Source organism: Aquarana catesbeiana, linkage group LG07, assembly GCF_042186555.1.
Source record: "Aquarana catesbeiana isolate 2022-GZ linkage group LG07, ASM4218655v1, whole genome shotgun sequence".
NCBI classification, from domain to species: domain Eukaryota; kingdom Metazoa; phylum Chordata; class Amphibia; order Anura; family Ranidae; genus Aquarana; species Aquarana catesbeiana.
Window position 1 is genome coordinate 343,210,999 of NC_133330.1, and position 22,437 is coordinate 343,233,435.

The 22,437-nt window shown below is 48.9% G+C and overlaps 1 protein-coding gene across 1 annotated transcript in view; it reads right to left on the reverse strand.

Moving 5' to 3' along the window:
- The window catches only part of MAST2 (microtubule associated serine/threonine kinase 2), a gene marked incomplete in the record, with an annotated part of 180,255 nt that overhangs the window by 141,157 nt on the left and 16,661 nt on the right, over positions 1-22,437 (reverse strand). Inside the window, 2 exon segments of the mRNA XM_073593962.1 lie at positions 2,811-2,956; positions 16,579-16,726. Coding sequence (XP_073450063.1) covers positions 2,811-2,956; positions 16,579-16,726 — 294 coding nt within the window.

Consider the following 22,437-nt stretch of genomic DNA (forward strand, 5'->3'; position numbering starts at 1 on the left):
GTGCTTCCCGGGTCCTCAGTGTCCTCCCTTGTGCTCCCCAGGTCCCCCGTGTCCTCCTCCGGGTCCCCTTCTGTGCTCTCTGGGTCCTCCTCCGGGTCCCCCTCTGGGTTCCCCTCTGTGCTCGCCGGGTCCTCAGTGTCCTCCTCTGGGTCCCCCTCTGTGCCCTCCTCCATGTCTTCCTCCGTTCCCCCTCGTCCCAGATCTTTCAGGATGGAGAGCGGAGGAAGAAGCTGGTATATATGTCATTTACCAGCTCCTTCCTTTTCTGAATGAACAATCAGTGATCGTTGACTGTCCAATCATAACTGAGCATTGTAAACTGTGATTACGATGCTTCTGTTTATGAATGGAGAGGAGCCGCTGTCTCCTGTCCATTCATCTTCAGTGCAGCTGAGGCTACAGAGAAAGGGACTGGGGAATCTGTGTCCTCAGTCCCTTTCTCTGTGTCAAAGGGGAGATGTCAGGGGTTTGTTTAGACCCCTGATATCTCACCAAAGCCGCCCCCCCCCCCCCCAACAGGTCGGATAAAATAATAATAATAATAATAATAATAATAATAATAATAGAAATAATTGTAATAAATAATAAAAGTTGAATTGAAAAAAAAAAAAAAAACACACACACACACTGACACTGTTGTTGCTGCCCCCCCCCCCCTCCAAAAAGAAAAAAATATATATATAAAAAATTGTTTAAAAAAAAAATTAACAAAAAAAATACTGACAGTCCACGCCTCTTCAGTGCTGCATTTTAGTGCCATATAAAAAAATTTTAAAAAAAGGGGAGTATCGGTATCGGTGAGTACTTGAAAAAAGTATCGGTACTTGTTCGGTCTTAAAAAAAGTAGTATTAATGCCACCCTAATTTAGATACCTTTTTTTTTTCTACTTTAACTTACAATTAAGAGAACGTCAATAAAGAGAAGTGCTGAGTCAGCCGTGCAAAACGAATACAAACGCTCACCTCATTTTATCCCATTCACACTCCACATGTATTAGACGTGTCCCAAGGGCTGAAAGGGTTAACATGCGGGTCTAAAAATGCCAACTGAAGATCCAGTCCGACCCCGAAAGCCCCCCCAAAAAAAGGGGCCCAACGCAATGCTGGGAGTCACACACCGAACCACAGACAGCGCAAGGTGCACCAGAGATAACAAAACTATCATGGGAGAGGGGGATGGGGATAATAAGAATGAATTGTATAATATTAATCATTCCTGAATAAAAATGTCTGAGTAATTATTTTGGATACTATGTGTATAAATTCCTCTATAATATTACATTTATGTACAAACTCCTGAATAACAATAAAATGTAGAATAATCATTCCTGTGTAACATTAATAATTCCCGTGTAATAAAAGTGCCTGAAAAATAACAATTCTGATTATCGGAATATTAATAATTTATGTATAAATTCGGTATAATAATTCCTGTACAATAATAATCAGCACTTCATGGAGGGACGGATGATAGGAGGAGTCGGTACGGAGCATGATGAGGACATCTCCGGGAAGGAAGGAGTTAATAACACTGGAAATGCTGGAAGGACAGAAGAATCCTGAGTTGGCGGGGAGAGGCTCTCTGCAGGCCAAGCTGTTGGCAGGATTCTCTCTCCTCCAGCGCTGACAATACACACACAGTGCAGCAGCTGCACCCCCCGACCCCCCCCACCCACCTCTAATGAGGAGCTCAGCCCCCCCCCCCCAGCATCCTGCACTCCTCACACTGAACACACACAGAGGGGAATGAAGAGCGATCATCCAGCATACAGATACATTGTGTAAGTGAGGCCTCCGCATCAACACCCCTCTCCGGGACAATTCATGGTTAATGCATTTCACAGAGAGAACCGGCCAATAGGAGCTGAACACAGACCATCCCCCAACACTCACCCATATTACCTGCACCCTATACCGCTAGTAACTCACAGCTCATGAATGGAGGGGGGTGGGGCAATTTGACCTTTTGGTCTGGGGGTACTGTAGGACCTTCTCCTGTCATGGCCTGACATCACAGAACAGTAATAAGTGACACACAAAACAGTCCCATTCACAGACCCCCCCCAATCAGAGCCCCTCCAACCACAGCACCCTCCAATCACAGCACCCGCCCCCTCCATCACCCCCCCCCCAATCAGAGCCACCTCAACCACAGCACCCACCCCCTCCATCACCCCCCCCCCCAATCAGAGCCCCTCCAACCACAGCACCCTCCAATCACAGCACCCGCCCCCTCCATCACCCCCCCCCCAATCAGAGCCACCTCAACCACAGCACCCACCCCCTCCATCACCCCCCCCCCCCAATCAGAGCCCCTCCAACCACAGCACCCTCCAATCACAGCACCCGCCCCCTCCATCACCCCCCCCCCCCCCAGAGCCACCTCAACCACAGCACCCGCCCTCTCCATCACCCCCCCCCCCCCAATCAGAGCCCCTTCAACCACAGCACCCTCCAACCACAGCACCCTCCAACCACAGCACCCACCCCCTCCATCACCCCCCCCCCCCCCCCCCAGAGCCACCTCAACCACAGCACCCGCCCTCTCCATCACCCCCCCCCCCCCAATCAGAGCCCCTTCAACCACAGCACCCTCCAACCACAGCACCCACCCCCTCCATCACCCCCCCCCCCCCCCAATCAGAGCCCCTTCAACCACAGCACCTGGCCCAATAAGAGCCCCCTCAACCATAGCACCCCCTCCACCATACCACCCCCCAATCACCATCCATCCATCTCTCACACCGCCATCCTGAGAGCGGCAGAGAGGGTCGGGCGGGACATAGTGGCGATTCATAGGAAAGACCTACCAGGCCAGCGGTTAGAGAAGGAGCCGATTGGCCCAGAGATTGGTTCCTCATCCGGACCAGATTGGATGATTCTCCTGGAGGCTGCCATGTTGTTATCTGGCCCACTCCGCTGTGCACACTGCTAGAGAGGGGGAGGAGCTGTTTTCCTGGAAGAAAAAAAATATATAATAATAATAATAATAATAATAATAATAATAATAATAATAATAATTCCATCAGATCCCAAAGATGACACATCTACATTCACCAAAACTGGAGAGACGCTACGGAATCCGCTACGAGGGGAAGAGCCACACCAACAACTGCATTCGTGTATATGTGTGGTGGTGGGTTCCTTTTTGATTTTTTTTGTATGTTTTTTTTTTTTTTTTATTTAAATTCATTTTTATAACCACTTCAACCCCGGAAGGATTTGCCCCCTTAATGACCAGAGCATTTTTTGGGTTTAACTGACAATTGTGCGGTCGTGCGACGTGGTACCCAAATAAAACGCAAGTCCATTATTCCCCACAAGTAGAGCTTCCTTTTGGTGGTCTTTGATCACCTCTGCAGTTTTTATTTTTTGCGCTTTAAAAAAAAAAAAAAAAAAAAAACACCTCTTACTTTCTGCTATAATACATATTCCAACATATTTACACACACATACATACATATATATATATAGCATTTTTTTTAGCACTGATCAATGTAAAAATGACACTGAAAAGGAAGGAGTTAACACTGGGGGGGCAATCAAAGGGTTAAGTGTGTTCCCTCAGCGTGCTCTAACTGTAGGGGGGGGGATGGGCTTACTGGAACATGACAGATCACAGGGAGCAGAAGATCTGTCATGTCACTAGGCAGAACGGGGAAATTCCTTGTTTACATAGGCAGTTCCCCGCTCTGCCTCTCCTTGCTGCGATCGCGGGCCGCCGGCGGACATTGAGTCCGCAAAATCTGTGGGCACACTCCCGCGGCATGCGCGTGCCCGCTATCATGCTTTTATGGGCTGACGTACAGACACGTCAGTTTGTGCAGGAGAGACGACTTGCCGCAGTATATCTGTGTGAGCTGGTCGGCAACTGGTTAAACTCTGCAGTCACTATATCTGATCTCCCCAGGACTCTGCAGTCACCATATCTGGTCTCCCCAGGACTCTGCAGTCACCATATCTGGTCTCCCCAGGACTCTGCAGTCACCATATCTGGTCTCCCCAGGACTCTGCAGTCACCATATCTGGTCTCCCCAGGACTCTGCAGTCCCCATATCTGGTCTCCCCAGGACTCTGCAGTCCCCATATCTGGTCTCCCCAGGACTCTGCAGTCCCTATATCTGATCTCCCCAGGACTCTGCAGTCCCTATATCTGATCTCCCCAGGACTCTGCAGTCCCTATATCTGATCTCCCCAGGACTCTGCAGTCCCTATATCTGATCTCCCCAGTCCCTATATCTGGTCTCCCCAGTCACTATATCTGGTCTCCCCAGTCACTATATCTGGTCTCCCCAGTCACTATATCTGGTCTCCCCAGGACTCTGCAGTCACTATATCTGGTCTCCCCAGGACTCTGCAGTCACTATATCTGGTCTCCCCAGGACTCTGCAGTCACTATATCTGGTCTCCCCAGGACTCTGCAGTCACTATATCTATTCTCCCCAGGACTCTGCAGTCACTATATCTATTCTCCCCAGGACTCTGCAGTCACTATATCTGGTCTCCCCAGGACTCTGCAGTCACTATATCTGGTCTCCCCAGGACTCTGCAGTCACTATATCTGATCTCCCCAGGACTCTGCAGTCCCTATATCTGATCTCCCCAGGACTCTGCAGTCCCTATATCTGATCTCCCCAGGACTCTGCAGTCCCTATATCTGATCTCCCCAGGACTCTGCAGTCCCTATATCTGATCTCCCCAGGACTCTGCAGTCCCTATATCTGATCTCCCCAGGACTCTGCAGTCCCTATATCTGATCTCCCACAGTACACAGAACATGGAAATGCAATTATTTTAGTAAATATAAACTGCTAAATACACTGCTCAAAAAAAGGAACACTTTTTAATCAAAGTAAAGCATCAAGTCAATGAAACTCCTGGGACATTGATCTGGTCAGATAAGTATCAGAAGGGGTTGGTAATTTCATTAACACCAAAGCAGCTGAAACTGATTAACAGGTGCACTAGATGGGCAACAATGAGACGACCTCCCACACAGGAATGGTCTTACAGGTGGAGGCCACTGACATTTTTCCCCCTTCTCATCTTTTCTGACTGTTTTTCACTAGTTTTGTATTTGGCTAGGGTCGTTGTCACTACTGGTAGTATGAGGCCATACCTGGACCCTATAGGAGGTTGCACAGGCAGTCCACCTCCTCCGGGATGGCACACCAATACATGCTATTGGCAGAAGGTTTGCCGTGTCTCCCAGCACAGTCTCAAGAGCATGGAGGAGATTCCAGGAGACAGGCAGTTACTCTAGGAGAGCTGGACAGGACTGTAGAAGGTCCTTAACCCATCAGCAGGACCGGTATCTGCTCCTTTGTGTAAGGAGGAACAGGATGAACACTGCCAGAGCCCTACAAAAGGACCCCCCAGCAGGCCACTGGTGTAAAAATGTCTGACCAAACAATCAGAAACAGACTTCATGAGGGTAGTGAGAGGGCCTGACGTCCTCTAGTGTGCCCTGTGCTCACTGCCCGGCACCGTAGAGCTCGATTGGCATTTGCCATTGAATACCAGAATTGGCAGGTCCGACCACTGGCACCCTGTACTGTTCACAGATGAGAGCCGGTTCACCCTGAGGACACGTGACAGACGTGAAAGGGTCTGGAGAAGCCATGGAGAAAATTATGCTGCCTGAAACATCGTTCAGCATGGCAGGTTTGGTGGTGGGTCAGTGATGGTCTGAGGAGCCAACTCCATGGAGGGATGCTCAGACCTCTAAAGGCTAGACAATAGAACCTTGACTGCCATTAGGTATCGGGATGAAATCCTTGGATCCATAGTCAGACCCTACGCTGGTGCAGGGGTCCTGGGTTCCTCCTGGTGCAAGACAATGCCCTCATGTGACGAGAGTATGCAGCCAGTTCCTGGAGGATGAAGGAATTGATACCATTGAATGGTTCCAACGCTCGCCTGACCGAAATCCAATAGGACACCTCTGGGACATTATTACCTCAGTCTGTTCAGGAGCTCAGTGATGTCCTGGTCCAGACCAGGGAGGAAATACCTCAGGACACCATCCGTCGTCTCTTTAGGAGCATGCCCCGACGTTGTCAGACATGTATACAAGCACATGGGGGCCGTACAATCTACTGAGGACCATCGAATGCAATGAAATTTCAGCAAAATGGACGAGCCTGCGCCATCATTTTTTCACTTTAATTTTCGGGGTGTCTTTGAATTCAGCCCTCTGTAGGGTGATCATTTTAATTTCCATCAAATGATGTGGCATCCTTTCATTCCTAACACATTCCTCAGTCCATACCAGTATAGACCCTAACCCATTTCCCAGTCCATACCAGTATAGTTTCTAACACATTCCTCAGTCCATACCAGTATAGATCCTAACCCATTCCCTAGTCCATACCAGTATAGATACTAACCCATTCCCCAGTCCATACCAGTATAGATACTAACCCATTCCCCAGTCCATACCAGTATAGATACTAACCCATTCCCCAGTCTATACCAGTATACTAACCCATTCCCCAGTCCATACCAGTATAGAACCACCCAGTCCATACCAGTATAGATCTTAACACATTCCCCAGTCCATACCAGTATACTAACCCATTCCCCAGTCTATACCAGTATAGATCCTAACCCATTATCCAGTGCATACCAGTATAGATCCTAACCCATTACCCAGTCCATACCAGTATAGATCCTAACCCATTACCCAGTCCATACCAGTATAGAGCCACCCAGTCCATACTAGTATAGATCCTAACACATTCCCCAGTCCATACCAGTATAGACCCTAACACATTCCCCAGTCCATACCAGTATAGACCCTAACACATTCCCCAGTCCATACCAGTATAGACACTAACCCATTCTCCAGTCCATACCAGTATAGACACTAACCCATTCTCCAGTCCATACCAGTATAGACCCTAACCCATTCCCCAGTCCATACCAGTATAGATACTAACACATTCCCCAGTCCATACCAGTATAGATACTAACACATTCCCCAGTCCATACCAGTATAGAGCCACCCAGTCCATACCAGTATAGATCATAACCCATTACCCAGACCATACCAGTATAGATCCTAACCCATTACCCAGTCCATACCAGTATAGAGCCACCCAGTCCATACCAGTATAGATCATAACCCATTACCCAGACCATACCAGTATAGATCCTTACCAACTACCCAGTCCATACCAGTATAGATCCTAACCCATTACCCAGTCCATACCAGTATAGATCCTAACCCATTACCCAGTCCATACCAGTATAGAGCCACCCAGTCCATACCAGTATAGATCATAACCCATTACCCAGACCATACCAGTATAGATCCTTACCAACTACCCAGTCCATACCAGTATAGATCCTAACCCATTACCCAGTCCATACCAGTATAGACCCTAACACATTCCCCAGTCCATACCAGTATAGATCCTAACACATTCCCCAGTCCATACCAGTATAGATCCCAACATATTACCCAGTCCATACCAGTATAGATCCCAACACATTCCCCAGTCCATACCAGTATAGATCCCAACATATTACCCAGTCCATACCAGTATAGATCCTAACACATTCCCCAGTCCATACCAGTATAGATCCTAACCCATTCCCTAGTCCATACCAGTATAGATACTAACCCATTCCCCAGTCCATACCAGTATACTAACCCATTCCCCAGTCTATACCAGTATACTAACCCATTCCCCAGTCCATACCAGTATAGAACCACCCAGTCCATACCAGTATAGATCCTAACACATTCCCCAGTCCATACCAGTATAGATCCTAACCCATTCCCCAGTCCATACCAGTATAGATACTAACCCATTCCCCAGTCTATACCAGTATAGATCCTAACCCATTACCCAGTGCATACCAGTATAGATCCTAACCCATTACCCAGTCCATACCAGTATAGATCCTAACCCATTACCCAGTTCATACCAGTATAGACCCTAACACATTCCCCAGTCCATACCAGTATAGATCCTAACCCATTACCCAGACCATACCAGTATAGATACTAACCCATTCCCCAGTCCATACTAGTATAGATCCTAACACATTCCCCAGTCCATACCAGTATAGACCCTAACACATTCCCCAGTCCATACCAGTATAGATACTAACACATTCCCCAGTCCATACCAGTATAGATACTAACACATTCCCCAGTCCATACCAGTATAGAGCCACCCAGTCCATACCAGTATAGATCCTAACCCATTACCCAGTCCATACCAGTATAGAGCCACCCAGTCCATACCAGTATAGATCATAACCCATTACCCAGACCATACCAGTATAGATCCTTACCAACTACCCAGTCCATACCAGTATAGATCCTAACCCATTACCCAGTCCATACCAGTATAGATCCTAACCCATTACCCAGTCCATACCAGTATAGAGCCACCCAGTCCATACCAGTATAGATCATAACCCATTACCCAGTCCATACCAGTATAGATCCTTACCAACTACCCAGTCCATACCAGTATAGATCCTAACCCATTACCCAGTCCATACCAGTTGTAATAGTCTTTCACTGGGAAAAGGGATGGGATCTCCAACCCTGTGTCCATGTCTTATGGAGAGCCAGCAGGTTGTGTGCCCAGGTGCACACAGCCCATATAACGAGGGGCTAGTGAGAGCAGAGGGTGGAGGAAGGTGGAGTGTGTGTAGCTTGTTGCTACTGCTGTGTGAAGACAGACCTGTGTCTGGAGAGTGGTCTGCCCTGTGGGAATCTGCAGCCTATGTAAAGGGGATTCTTTGCCCAGGGACTGGGAAAGGCTGGCCAGCCTTGAGAGTCGGGGAGACTGAGGAAGCCAGTGAGTCCAGGGGGCTGTAAAGAATTGGCAAATCTGTTGAGAGCAAGCAGAGGAACTGCTGACAAGAGAGCCAGGTGGCTTGGTATGTTTTCCTTATTTTTGGAGTGCTTAATGAAGTTAAACCCCTGCGTGGGAATCCTGAATGGACCTTTTTGCTTTTGTTTTTCGGTTTAATAAACGTGGGCTACCAGGCCCTTAACTATAATGCCTGTCTGAGGTGGACTCACTGCACTAAAAACGCATTTATCACTTGAGCTAAATACCCCAAACATTACACAGTATAGACCCTAACACATTCCCCAGTCCATACCAGTATAGACCCTAACACATTCCCCAGTCCATACCAGTATAGATCCTAACACATTCCCCAGTCCATACCAGTATAGAGCCACCCAGTCCATACCAGTATAGATCATAACCCATTACCCAGACCATACCAGTATAGATCCTTACCAACTACCCAGTCCATACCAGTATAGATCCCAACACATTCCCCAGTCCATACCAGTATAGATCCTAACACATTCCCCAGTCCATACCAGTATAGATCCCAACATATTACCCAGTCCATACCAGTATAGATCCCAACACATTCCCCAGTCCATACCAGTATAGATCCCAACATATTACCCAGTCCATACCAGTATAGATCCTAACACATTCCCCAGTCCATACCAGTATAGATCCTAACCCATTCCCTAGTCCATACCAGTATAGATACTAACCCATTCCCCAGTCCATACCAGTATACTAACCCATTCCCCAGTCTATACCAGTATACTAACCCATTCCCCAGTCCATACCAGTATAGAACCACCCAGTCCATACCAGTATAGATCCTAACACATTCCCCAGTCCATACCAGTATAGATACTAACCCATTCCCCAGTCTATACCAGTATAGATCCTAACCCATTACCCAGTGCATACCAGTATAGATACTAACCCATTCCCCAGTCTATACCAGTATAGACCCTAACACATTCCCCAGTCCATACCAGTATAGATCCTAACCCATTACCCAGACCATACCAGTATAGATACTAACACATTCCCCAGTCCATACCAGTATACTAACCCATTCCCCAGTCTATACCAGAATAGACCCTAACACATTCCCCAGTCCATACCAGAATAGACCCTAACCCATTACCCAGTCCATACCAGTATAGAGCCACCCAGTCCATACCAGTATAGATCATAACCCATTACCCAGACCATACCAGTATAGATCCCAACATATTACCCAGTCCATACCAGTATAGATCCTAACACATTACCTAGTCCATACCAGTATAGATCTCAACACATTACCTAGTCCATACCAGTATAGATATCCAGCATGAGATTTTTCCCCATTGAGATCTGATGTGTTTTCAAAGTGTTCCTTTCGTATTTTGAGCACAATTTACTTTTCTCATCTGCAGTATATAGCAGTCTTGTGACTTCTATCAGTGTCTGGTTAAAGCTTGTAGGAGGAGTTTTAATTTTCCCATGAATGTCCTATGAGGCTGCAGGACGCCTGCCCCTCTGTCTGGACAGTGCTGATCACATCCATCTCCCAAGAAAAAAAAATAAAAATCTCTATCAATACACACCAACTGAGCATGTGCAGAGTGTCCCCTAATGCTCTGTCTCATCAGGAGATGGATTGGGGACAGCGGAAGAAAGGGAGGATCAGAGAAAACAGGATCAAGCAGCCTTTTAACACAATGCAGAGGATTAACCCCTTAGGTTCCACCGTGAGAACAATAAACATTCTATACTGCATATACACACTGATTGTGGGTTTAGTAACACCAAGTTTATTGCCATCACATGGGGGGCCAACAATGTAAACTTCACCTTAGAACAGGGGTCTCCAAACTGTGGCCCCGGGGCCCGATTAGGCCCTTTGCTTAACTTTATCTGGCCCTTGAGGCACAATTTCCTCTATTGTCCGCCAAAATGGGGCACTATTCCTCCCGCTGACACCAATGATGGGGCACTATTCCTCCCACTGATACCAATGATGGGACACTATTCCTTCCACTGACACCAATGACGGGGCACTATTCCTCCCACTGACACCAATGATGGGGCACTATTCCCCCCACTGACACCAATGATGGGGCACTATTCCTCCCACTGACACCAATGATGGGGCACTATTCCTCCCACTGACACCAATGACGGGACACTATTCCTCCCACTGACACCAATGATGGGGCACTATTCCTCCCACTGACACCAATGACGGGGCACTATTCCTCCCACTGATACCAATGATGGGGCACTATTCCTCCCACTGATACCAATGATGAGACACTATTCCTCCCAGTGATGAGACACTATTCCTCCCAGTGATGGGACACTATTCCTCCCACTGACACCAATGATGGGGCACTATTCCTCCCACTGACACCAATGACGGGGCACTATTCCTCCCACTGATACCAATGATGGGGCACTATTCCTCCCACTGATACCAATGATGGGACACTATTCCTCCCACTGACACCAATGATGGGACACTATTCCTCCCACTGACACCAATGATGGGACACTATTCCTCCCACTGACACCAATGATGGGACACTATTCCTCCCACTGACACCAATGATGGGACACTATTCCTCCCACTGACACCAATGATGGGACACTATTCCTCCCACTGACACCAATGATGGGACACTATTCCTCCACTGACACCAATGATGGGACACTATTCCTCCCACTGACACCAATGATGGGACACTATTCCTCCCACTGACACCAATGATGGGACACTATTCCTCCCACTGACACCAATGATGGGACACTATTCCTACCACTGACACCAATGATGGGGCACTATTCCTCCCACTGACACCAATGATGAGACACTATTCCTCCCAGTGATGGGACACTATTCCTCCCACTGATACCAATGATGGGACACTATTCCTCCCACTGATACCAATGATGGGGCACTATTCCTCCCACTGACACCAATGATGGGACACTATTCCTCCCAGTGACACCAATGATGGGGCACTATTCCTCCCACTGATACCAATGATGGGGCACTATTCCCCCACTGACACCAATGATGGGGCACTATTCATCCCACTGATACCAATGATGGGGCACTATTCCTCCCACTGATACCAATGATGGGGCACTATTCCTGCCACTGACACCAATGATGGGGCACTATTCATCCCACTGACACCAATGATGGGGCACTATTCATCCCACTGATACCAATGATGGGGCACTATTCATCCCACTGATACCAATGATGGGGCACTATTCATCCCACTGATACCAATGATGGGGCACTATTCCTTCCACTGACACCAATGATGGGGCATTATTCCTCTGACACCAATGATGGGACACTATTCCTCTGACACCAATGATGGGGCACTATTCCTCCCACTGACACCAATGATGGGGCACTATTCCTCCCACTGACACCAATGATGGGGCACTATTCCTCCCACTGACACCAATGATGGGGCACTATTCCTCCCACTGACACCAATAATGGGGCACTATTCCTCCCACTGACACCAATAATGGGGCTCTATTCCTCCGACTGACACCAATGATGGGGCACTATTCCTCCCACTGACACCAATGATGGGGCACTATTCCTCCCACTGACACCAATGATGGGGCACTATTCCTCCCACTGACACCAATGATGGGGCACTATTCCTCCCACTGACACCAATAATGGGGCACTATTCCTCCCACTGACACCAATAATGGGGCACTATTCCTCCCACTGACACCAATAATGGGGCACTATTCCTCCCACTGACACCAATAATGGGGCACTATTCCTCCCACTGACACCAATGATGGGGCACTATTCCTCCCACTGACACCAATGATGGGACACTATTCCTCCCACTGACACCAATGATGGGGCACTATTCCTCCCACTGACACCAATGATGGGGCACTATTCCTCCCACTGATACCAATGATGGAGCACTATTCCTCCCACTGACACCAATGATGGGGCACTATTCCTCCCACTGACACTAAAAATGGGGCACTATTCCTCCCCCAATACCAACAATGGGATATTTTCTACTCCCACTGGCAACACTCTGACCCCCCCATAAGGTTTGATGGTCCTTTGTTTACAAAGTTTGGAGACCCCGGTCTTAGAAAATCTGAATCCGGCGCCATGTTTGTATATGAAGGAAGTCCACTATAGGAATCCTCAGCAGACTTATCAGAGATAAACGCGTCAGTAAATGATTAACAGGATGGCAGCGCGGTTCCTCCATCAGATAAGACTTTATGGTTGCAGTGCCTGGCGGGTGAACACTTCCTCATAGAAAGCAGACAACACCCTGGTGCCAGATTAACCCCGACACACCCAGACTGGACGACAACACCCGCCAGTAAGAACTGGTTCCACCAAGACTGGGGGGCAGCCCCCCTGGAAATCTTCAGAGGCCGCACTCCAGTCTGAGCTCAGAGGAAGCATGGAGGTGCCGAGGGAATTTACTTGCATGCAATTTGATGATTAAAGCAAATATGCTTCACTGTATTTACAGTGCCTTGAAAAAGTATTCATACCCCTAGAAATTTCCCACATTTTGTCATGTTACAACCAAAAAACGTAAATGTATTTTATTGGGATTTCATGTGATAGACCAACACAAAGTGTCACATAATTGTGAAGCAGAAGGAAAAATGATAAATGGTTTTCCAAATTTTTTACTAATAAATATGTAAAAAGTTGTGGGGGGGGGGGGGCATTTGTATTCAGCCCCCTTTACTCTGATACCCCTAACTAAAATCTAGTGGAACCAATTGCCTTCAGAAGTCACCTAATTAGTAAATATTGTCCACCTGTGTGTCATTTAATCTCACTATAAATACAGCTGTTCTGTGAAGCCCTCGGAGGTTTGTTAGAGAACCTTAGTGAACAAACAGCATCATGAAGGCCAAGAAACACACCAGACAGGTCAGGGATAAAGTTGTGGAGAAGTATAAAGCAGGGTTAGGTCATAAAATAAATCTCCCAAGCTTTGAACATCTCCCAGAGCTCTGTTCAATCCATCATTGGAAAATGGAAAGTGTATGGCACAACTGCAAACCTACCAAGACATGGCCGTCCACCTAAACTGACCGGCCGGGCAAGGAGAACATTCATCAGAGAAGAGCCAAGAGGTCCATGGTAACTCTGGAGGAGCTGCAGAGATCCACAGCTCAGGTGGGAGAATCTGTCCACAGGACAACTATTAGTCGTGTTCTCCACAAATCTGCCCTTTATGGAAGAGTGACAAGAAGAAAGACATTGGTGAAAGAAAGTCATAAGAAGTCCTGTTTGTAGTTTGTGAGAAGCCATGTGGAGGACACAGCAAACATGTGGAAGAAGGTGATCTGGTCACATGAGACCAAAATTCAACTTTATGGCCTAAAAGTAAAACTCTATGTGTGGGGGAAAACTAACACTGCACATCACCCTGAACACACCATCCCCACCGTGAAACATGGTGGTGGCAGCATCATGTGGTGGGGATGGTTTTCTTCAGCAGGGACAGGGAAGCTGGTCAGAGTTGATGGGAAGATGGATGGAGACAAATACAGGACAATCTTAGAAGAAAACCTGTTAGAGTCTACAAAAGACTTGAGATCGGGGCGGAGGTTCACCTTCCAGCAGGACAACGACCCGAAACATCCAGCCAGAGCTACAATGGAATGGTTTAGATCAAAGCATATTCATGTGTTAGAATGGCCCAGTCACAGTCCAGACCTAAATCACATTGAGAATCTGTGACAAGACTTGAAAATTGCTGTTCACAGACGCTCTCCATCCAATCTGACAGAGCTTGAGATATTTTACAAAGAAGAATGGGCAGAAATGTCCTCTCTAGATGTGCAAAGCTGGTAGAGACATCCCCAAAAAGACTTGTAGAGAAAGGGGGTTCTACAAAGTATTGACTCCGGGGGGCGCCATACAAATGCCCACCCCACACACACACACACTTTTCACATATTTATTTGTATCGTTTATCATTTTCCTTCCACTTCACAATTCTGTGACACTTTGTGTTGGTCTATCACATAAAATCCCAATAAAATACATTTACGTTTTTGGCTGTAACATGACAAGATGTGGGAAGTTTCGGGGGGTATGAATACTTTTTCAGGGCGCTGTATATAAGGAATGACTTTTCTGAGTGAATAGCCGGCACTCCTTTAGTAAATCAGCCCCAGTGAGAGTACAGAGCAGAGGCTCCGCCCACAGGGGAGACATTGCTGAGCACAGATGTGTCCGGACCGGTTCAGTCATCCGGTGTGAACATCTGGAAGTCTAATGTCATCCATAAAATATCAAATCACCTCAAATCATCTGGCCGTCCTCCCACACAGACCCCCTCCCCCCTCCGTGAATCATTGGGAACAGACCCCCCCCCCCAACCACAGAGAACACAAACCAATCTGAACCTCGTTAGTTCTGTTTACATGAGCAAATTAGTGGAATATGAATGTTGTCCAATAATTTGTTCGGATTCAATGCCAAATCTTTCCACCCCAAACGTAACGGCACACCGGGGAACCGGCTGACAAGAGTCAGGGGAGGAGAAACTGCAGAGTTCTGCAGGAGATGTACAGAGTGGAGGCGTGCCACCGTCCAATGACAAAACTGTAGAGCGGAGGCGTGCCGCCATACGACAGAACTGTACAGAGCGGAGCCGTGTCGCCGTCCAATGACAAAACTGTAGAGCGAAGGCGTGCCGCCATACAATGACAGAACTGTACAGAGTGGAGGCGTGCCACCATCCAATGACAAAACTGTAGAGCGGAGGCGTGCCGCCATACAATGACAAAACTATGCAGAGCGGAGCCGTGCCGCCATACAATGGCAAAACTGTAGAGTGGAGGTGTGCCACCATACGACAGAACTGTACAGAGCGGAGCCGTGCCGCCGTACAATGACAGAACTGTACAGAGCGGAGGCGTGCCGCCATACAATGACAGAACTGTACAGAGCGGAGCCGTGCCGCCATACAATGACAGAACTGTACAGAGCGGAGCCGTGCCGCCATACAATGACAGAACTGTACAGAGCGGAGCCGTGCCGCCATACAATGACAGAACTGTACAGAGCGGAGCCGTGCCGCCATACAATGACAGAACTGTACAGAGCGGAGCCGTGCCGCCATACAATGACAGAACTGTACAGAGCGGAGCCGTGCCGCCGTCCAATGACAGAACTGTACAGAGCGGAGCCGTGCCGCCGTCCAATGACAGAACTGTACAGAGCGGAGCCGTGCCGCCGTCCAATGACAGAACTGTACAGAGCGGAGCCGTGCCGCCGTCCAATGACAGAACTGTACAGAGCGGAGCCGTGCCGCCGTCCAATGACAGAACTGTACAGAGCGGAGCCGTGCCTCCGTCCAATGACAGAACTGTACAGAGCGGAGCCGTGCCGCCGTCCAATGACAGAACTGTACAGAGCGGAGCCGTGCCGCCGTCCAATGACAGAACTGTACAGAGCGGAGCCGTGCCGCCATACAATGACAGAACTGTACAGAGCAGAGCCGTGCCGCCATACAATGACAGAACTGTACAGAGCGGAGCCGTGCCGCCGTCCAATGACAGAACTGTACAGAGCGGAGCCGTGTCGCCGTCCAATGACAGAACTGTACAGAGCGGAGCCGCCACATGCCTGACTGGCCTCAATGACAGAAGTGTAAGGAGGGGAGACCCCACAGTACAGGTCAGAGATACAAATCATCACACTGCAGAGAACACTCACCCGCTATGGTGCCCGTCAGGCTTCCTCTGCGGAGCTTGCAGTCATCCTGGCTCAGCTGACGGTGAAGTTTCGTCTTCCCTGAAGAAGAGAAGAGATCCGGATTGCTGAGTTTTCTGAAGAGCAGCGAAGCCGGTGGAGGAGCATTATCCTGCAACATAGAGATCTGTGTGTCAGACATGTCAGGAATAGAATTCTACATTCCAACTAAACCCCCCACTACACCCACCCCACCCCCACCCAACAAGGAGATCATCAAATATCCTAAATAAGAAAAAATACTCAAAAATAACGTTTTCCTGGCTGTCCGACCCCTCGGCACAGGAGCGGGACCCCCAACCTCTCGGCACAGGAGCGGGACCCCCAACCTCTCGGCACAGGAGCGGGACCCCCAACCTCTCGGCACAGGAGCGGGACCCCCAACCTCTCGGCACAGGAGCGGGACCCCCAACCTCTCGGCACAGGAGCGGGACCCCCAACCTCTCGGCACAGGAGCGGGACCCCCGACCTCTCGGCACAGGAGCGGGACCCCCGACCTCTCGGCACAGGAGCGGGACCCCCGACCTCTCGGCACAGGAGCGGGACCCCCGACCTCTCGGCACAGGAGCGGGACCCCCGACCTCTCGGCACAGGAGAAGGACCCCCGATCTCTCAGTACAGGAGAAGGACCCCCGATCTCTCAGTACAGGAGAAGGACCCCCGATCTCTCAGTACAGGAGAAGGACCCCCGCTCTCTCAGTACAGGAGAAGGACCCCCGATCTCTCAGTACAGGAGAAGGACCCCCGATCTCCTATTATGGGGTCACTAATCTCTCCTGTAACAGAAGCCCGGCACTGACATTCTGCAGCATTGCACAACAACAACATTCTACAAATACATAGAAGAGTACATGACAGGTGCTCGGTGGTAGCTGTATATCCGGGGGGCAACTATAGTGTAGGGTCCCGGCCTTGGAGCGCCCCGAGTTACATTTAGGCCTCATGCACATGGGGGGGGGGAGCCAGCACCCCCCCCCCCCCACACACACACACAAAAGGAACAGAGCTGAGGCTGTCAATCACAGGCTGTGTGCTGGAGCTGTTTCCCCTGTCACCTTTTATCTCTTGGTGTCAGGAAAACATGTAAGAAGTGACTCATGCAGAAAGAGGAAGGAGGCAGCAGACAAGAATGACACTCAGTGCACTGAACTGAGACAAGCACACACTATAGAGGGATAGGCTTTGTTCAGACTTCAGGTCTGAGGTTTACATCCACTTTAAATTAGAAAGAAATTAGCTTTGGATTTAATTTAATAAATACCGGATTGAAAATTATTTTAGCACATAGATGGCACAAATCTTTCCATAAACATGTCTAGTATGCTCACAGCACAGGAGGGGAAGAGAGCAGCACAGGAGGGGAAGAGAGCAGCACAGGAGGGGAAGAGAGCAGCACAGGAGGGGAAGAGAGCAGCACAGGAGGGGAAGAGAGCAGCACAGGAGGGGGGAGAGCACAGGAGGGGGGAGAGCACAGGAGGGGAAGAGAGCACAGGAGGGGAAGAGAGCACAGGAGGGGAAGAGAGCACAGGAGGGAAGAGAGCACAGGAGGGGAAGAGAGCACAGGAGGGGAAGAGAGCACAGGAGGGGAGAGAGCACAGGAGGGAAGAGAGCACAGGAGGGGGGAGAGCACAGGAGGGGAGAGAGCACAGGAGGGGAAGAGAGCACAGGAGGGAAGAGAGCACAGGAGGGAAGAGAGCACAGGAGGGGGGAGAGCACAGGAGGGAAGAGAGCACAGGAGGGGGGAGAGCACAGGAGGGAAGAGAGCACAGGAGGGGATCCCGGGCCGTAGCTGTAGGGACAGGAAACTCTGACCACAGACAAGGAGGAGGGTAAAGAGACGCTGGAAGTCGTCCCTCATATAGGAATAGAAGAGTGTGAGAAGGAGGTGCGGAATGAGATATAAGCAATTTCTAGAATGACGCCTGGAGGCGCTGACATCAGATAATTACAGCTCAGCTCTGACATTGTACTGAGAAGTCACACCCCACATAATCCACTAATACCCCACACCCCGCATGCACAGCGCGCCGCAAGTCATGTATTACAAGACTGCTAGTACAAGAACAGGTGAGGAAAGGAGTCCAACCGAGAGAGCCCCTCCCCTCAGAGCTCCACCCACCCAAACCCCCCAGCCACACAGAGCCCTCTCCCCCAGTCCCACCCACACAGAGCCCTCCTCTCCGAGCCCCGCCCACACAGAGCCGTCCCTCTGAACTCCACCCACACAGAGCCGCCCCCCCCTGAGCTCCACCAACAGAGCCGTCCCACCCACACAAAGCCCTCCCCCGGAGCCCCACCCACACAGAACCGTCCCCTTTGATCCCCACTCACACAGAGCCCTCCCCCGAAGCCCCACCCACACAGAGCCATCCCCTCCGAGCTCCCCCCCACAGAGCTGTCCCCTCCAAGCTCCGAGCTCCGCCCCCACACAAAGCCCTCCCGAGCCCCGCCCACACAGAGCCGTCCCCCGAGCCCCGCCAAAACAGAGCCATCCCTCAGAGTCCCACCCACACAGGCCCCCCCCCCAGAATCTCTGCCATTCTATACAGATCAGTCCACACAGCTTTGACTAGTAGATGTCCTCATAGCGCATCATCTAAGGTGGACTGTAGATGGGATCTGAAGCTATGAAGTCAGTTGGCAGCTGTGGGCACACAGATGCATTGTGGGTGCACTTAGCCTGTCCTGCACACTGCACTGCATGCTCACACTTCTACCCCACCACCTCCTATACCGCACCCCACCACCCCCTATACCGCACCCCACCACCCCCTATAATATAGCACCCCACCACCCCCTATACCGCACCCCACCACCCCCTATACCGCACCTCACCACCCTCCTATACTGCACCCCACCTCCTATACAGCACCCCACCACCTCCTATACAGCACCCCACCACCTCCTATACCGCACCCCACCACCCCCTATACAGCACCCCACCACCCCCTATACAGCACCCCACCACCTCCTATACAGCACCCCACCACCTATACAGCAACCCCACCACCCCCTATACAGCACCCCACCACCTCCTATACCGCACCCCACCACCCCCTATAAAGCACCCCACCACCCCCTATAAAGCACCCCACCACCTCCTATAAAGCACCCCACCACCTCCTATACAGCACCCCACCACCCCCTATACCGCACCCCACCACCTCCTATACCGCACCCCACCACCTCCTATACCGCACCCCACCACCCCCTATACAGCACCCCACCACCCCCTATACAGCACCCCACCACCCCCTATACAGCACCCCACCACCCCCTATACCGCACCCCACCACCACCTATACAGCACCCCACCACCTCCTATACAGCACCCCACCACCCCCTATACCGCACCCCACCACCACCTATACAGCACCCCACCACCACCTATACAGCACCCCACCACCACCTATACCGCACCCCACCACCTCCTATACCGCACCCCACCACCACCTATACCGCACCCCACCACCTCCTATACAGCACCCCACCACCTCCTATACCGCACCCCACCACCTCCTATACCGCACCCCACCACCCCCTATACAGCACCCCACCACCACCTATACAGCACCCCACCACCACCTATACCGCACCCCACCACCTCCTATACCGCACCCCACCACCTCCTATACCGCACCCCACCACCTCCTATACCGCACCCCACCACCCCCTATACCACGCCCCATTGACCCTGGACTGGGCCACTTGGCTGCTGGAATTGCCCTCCTGGCCAAGAACGAGGAGAACATGCAGTAATTACTGCGGGGAAGGCTCTCAATGATCGCACACAATGGAAGTCAATATTTACTATTATTATATACACAGGACTTAGGATGTGATGCAATGAATGAATCATGAAGTGACAGCGCGGCAGATTGGTGACAATATCCAGCTTTCACCGCCCAAAGTGTCTGCTGCCAAAGGCAATACAACTCGCTAAACAACCTGCTGACCTAAGCTTCCGTCAAATCCTTCTCACCCAAGACAAGTGTATATAGTGAGACTTGTGACACATCTGACCTCCTACAATAAACAAAAGTGATTGTCACAGCAGCTTAGCTGGTATCAGATTAAATGTACCAATCTCTATCTAAACTGCAAGAGGAAAACAAGTCCAACAGCCAATACGAGTACAGCCTGCTATATACAAATAGAATGTGCTGGAAGGACTCTCTGGACTCCTCTAAAGTGATCCCACCGTTCATCTTACTGTCCCATCGAACAGTGCGGAGAGGCTGCTGGGAGCTTTTTACTGCTCCCTCTCTCTATACATCCCTGGATAACAGCTGTGAAAACTCTGCATAAAAATCAACAACATTACCTACTGACCTTCCTTAACCAATTGCTGACCAGGCTTTTCCTGGCATATTTTGTTTACAAGTTTAAAACAGTATATTTTTTCCTAGAAATATATTTATAACCCCCAAAAGTTCTAAATTTTTTTTTTAGCATAGACTGTAGGGAATAAAAAAAGTGATGGTTGCAATTTATGTCACACGGTATTTTTTCAAACGCAATTTCTTTGGCAAAAAATACTGTAATGGATTTTAATGCAAAAAAAAAAAAAAAAATACACAATATATAGCCCAATTTCTTGATAAAATATAAAAGATAATGTTACACCGAGTAAATAGATACCAAACACGTCACACTTTAAAATTGCGCATGTTCATGGAATGGCACCGAACTCCAGTACTTCTCCATAGGTTTACAGGTTACCAGTATAGAGTTACAGAGGAGGTCTAGCACTAGAATTATTCTTCTCACTCTAACATTCGACATGATACCTCACATGTGTGCGTGGCCTACGCATGTGTTCACTTCTGCGTGCGAGCACGAGGGGACGGAGACGATTTTCTTTTTTTCTTTTAATTATTATTTATTTTATTTTAACACTGTCCCTTGTATTTATTTATTTTTTTAAATCACTTTTATTCCTATTACAAGCAATGTAAACATCCCATGTAATAGAAATAAGAGATGACAGGTCCTCTTTATGGAGATCTCATGTAAAAGAAATAAGAGATGACAGGTCCTCTTTATGGAGATCATGTAATAGAAATAAGAGATGACAGGTCCTCTTTATGGAGATCTCATGTAATAGAAATAAGAGATGACAGGTCCTCTTTATGGAGATCTCATGTAATAGAAATAAGAGATGACAGGTCCTCTTTATGGAGAGATCTCATGTAATAGAAATAAGAGATGACAGGTCCTCTTTATGGAGAGATCTCATGTAATAGAAATAAGAGATGACAGGTCCTCTTTATGGAGAGATCTCATGTAATAGAATTAAGAGATGACAGGTCCTCTTTATGGAGATCTCATGTAATAGAAATAAGAGATGACAGGTCCTCTTTATGGAGATCATGTAATAGAAATAAGAGATGACAGGTCCTCTTTATGGAGATCTCATGTAATAGAAATAAGAGATGACAGGTCCTCTTTATGGAGATCTCATGTAATAGAAATAAGAGATGACAGGTCCTCTTTATGGAGATCTCATGTAATAGAAATAAGAGATGACAGGTCCTCTTTATGGAGATCTCATGTAATAGAAATAAGAGATGACAGGTCCTCTTTATGGAGATCTCATGTAATAGAAATAAGAGATGACAGGTCCTCTTTATGGAGATCTCATGTAATAGAAATAAGAGATGACAGGTCCTCTTTATGGAGATCATGTAATAGAAATAAGAGATGACAGGTCCTCTTTATGGAGAGATCTCATGTAATAGAAATAAGAGATGACAGGTCCTCTTTATGGAGATCTCATATAATAGAAATAAGAGATGACAGGTCCTCTTTATGGAGATCTCA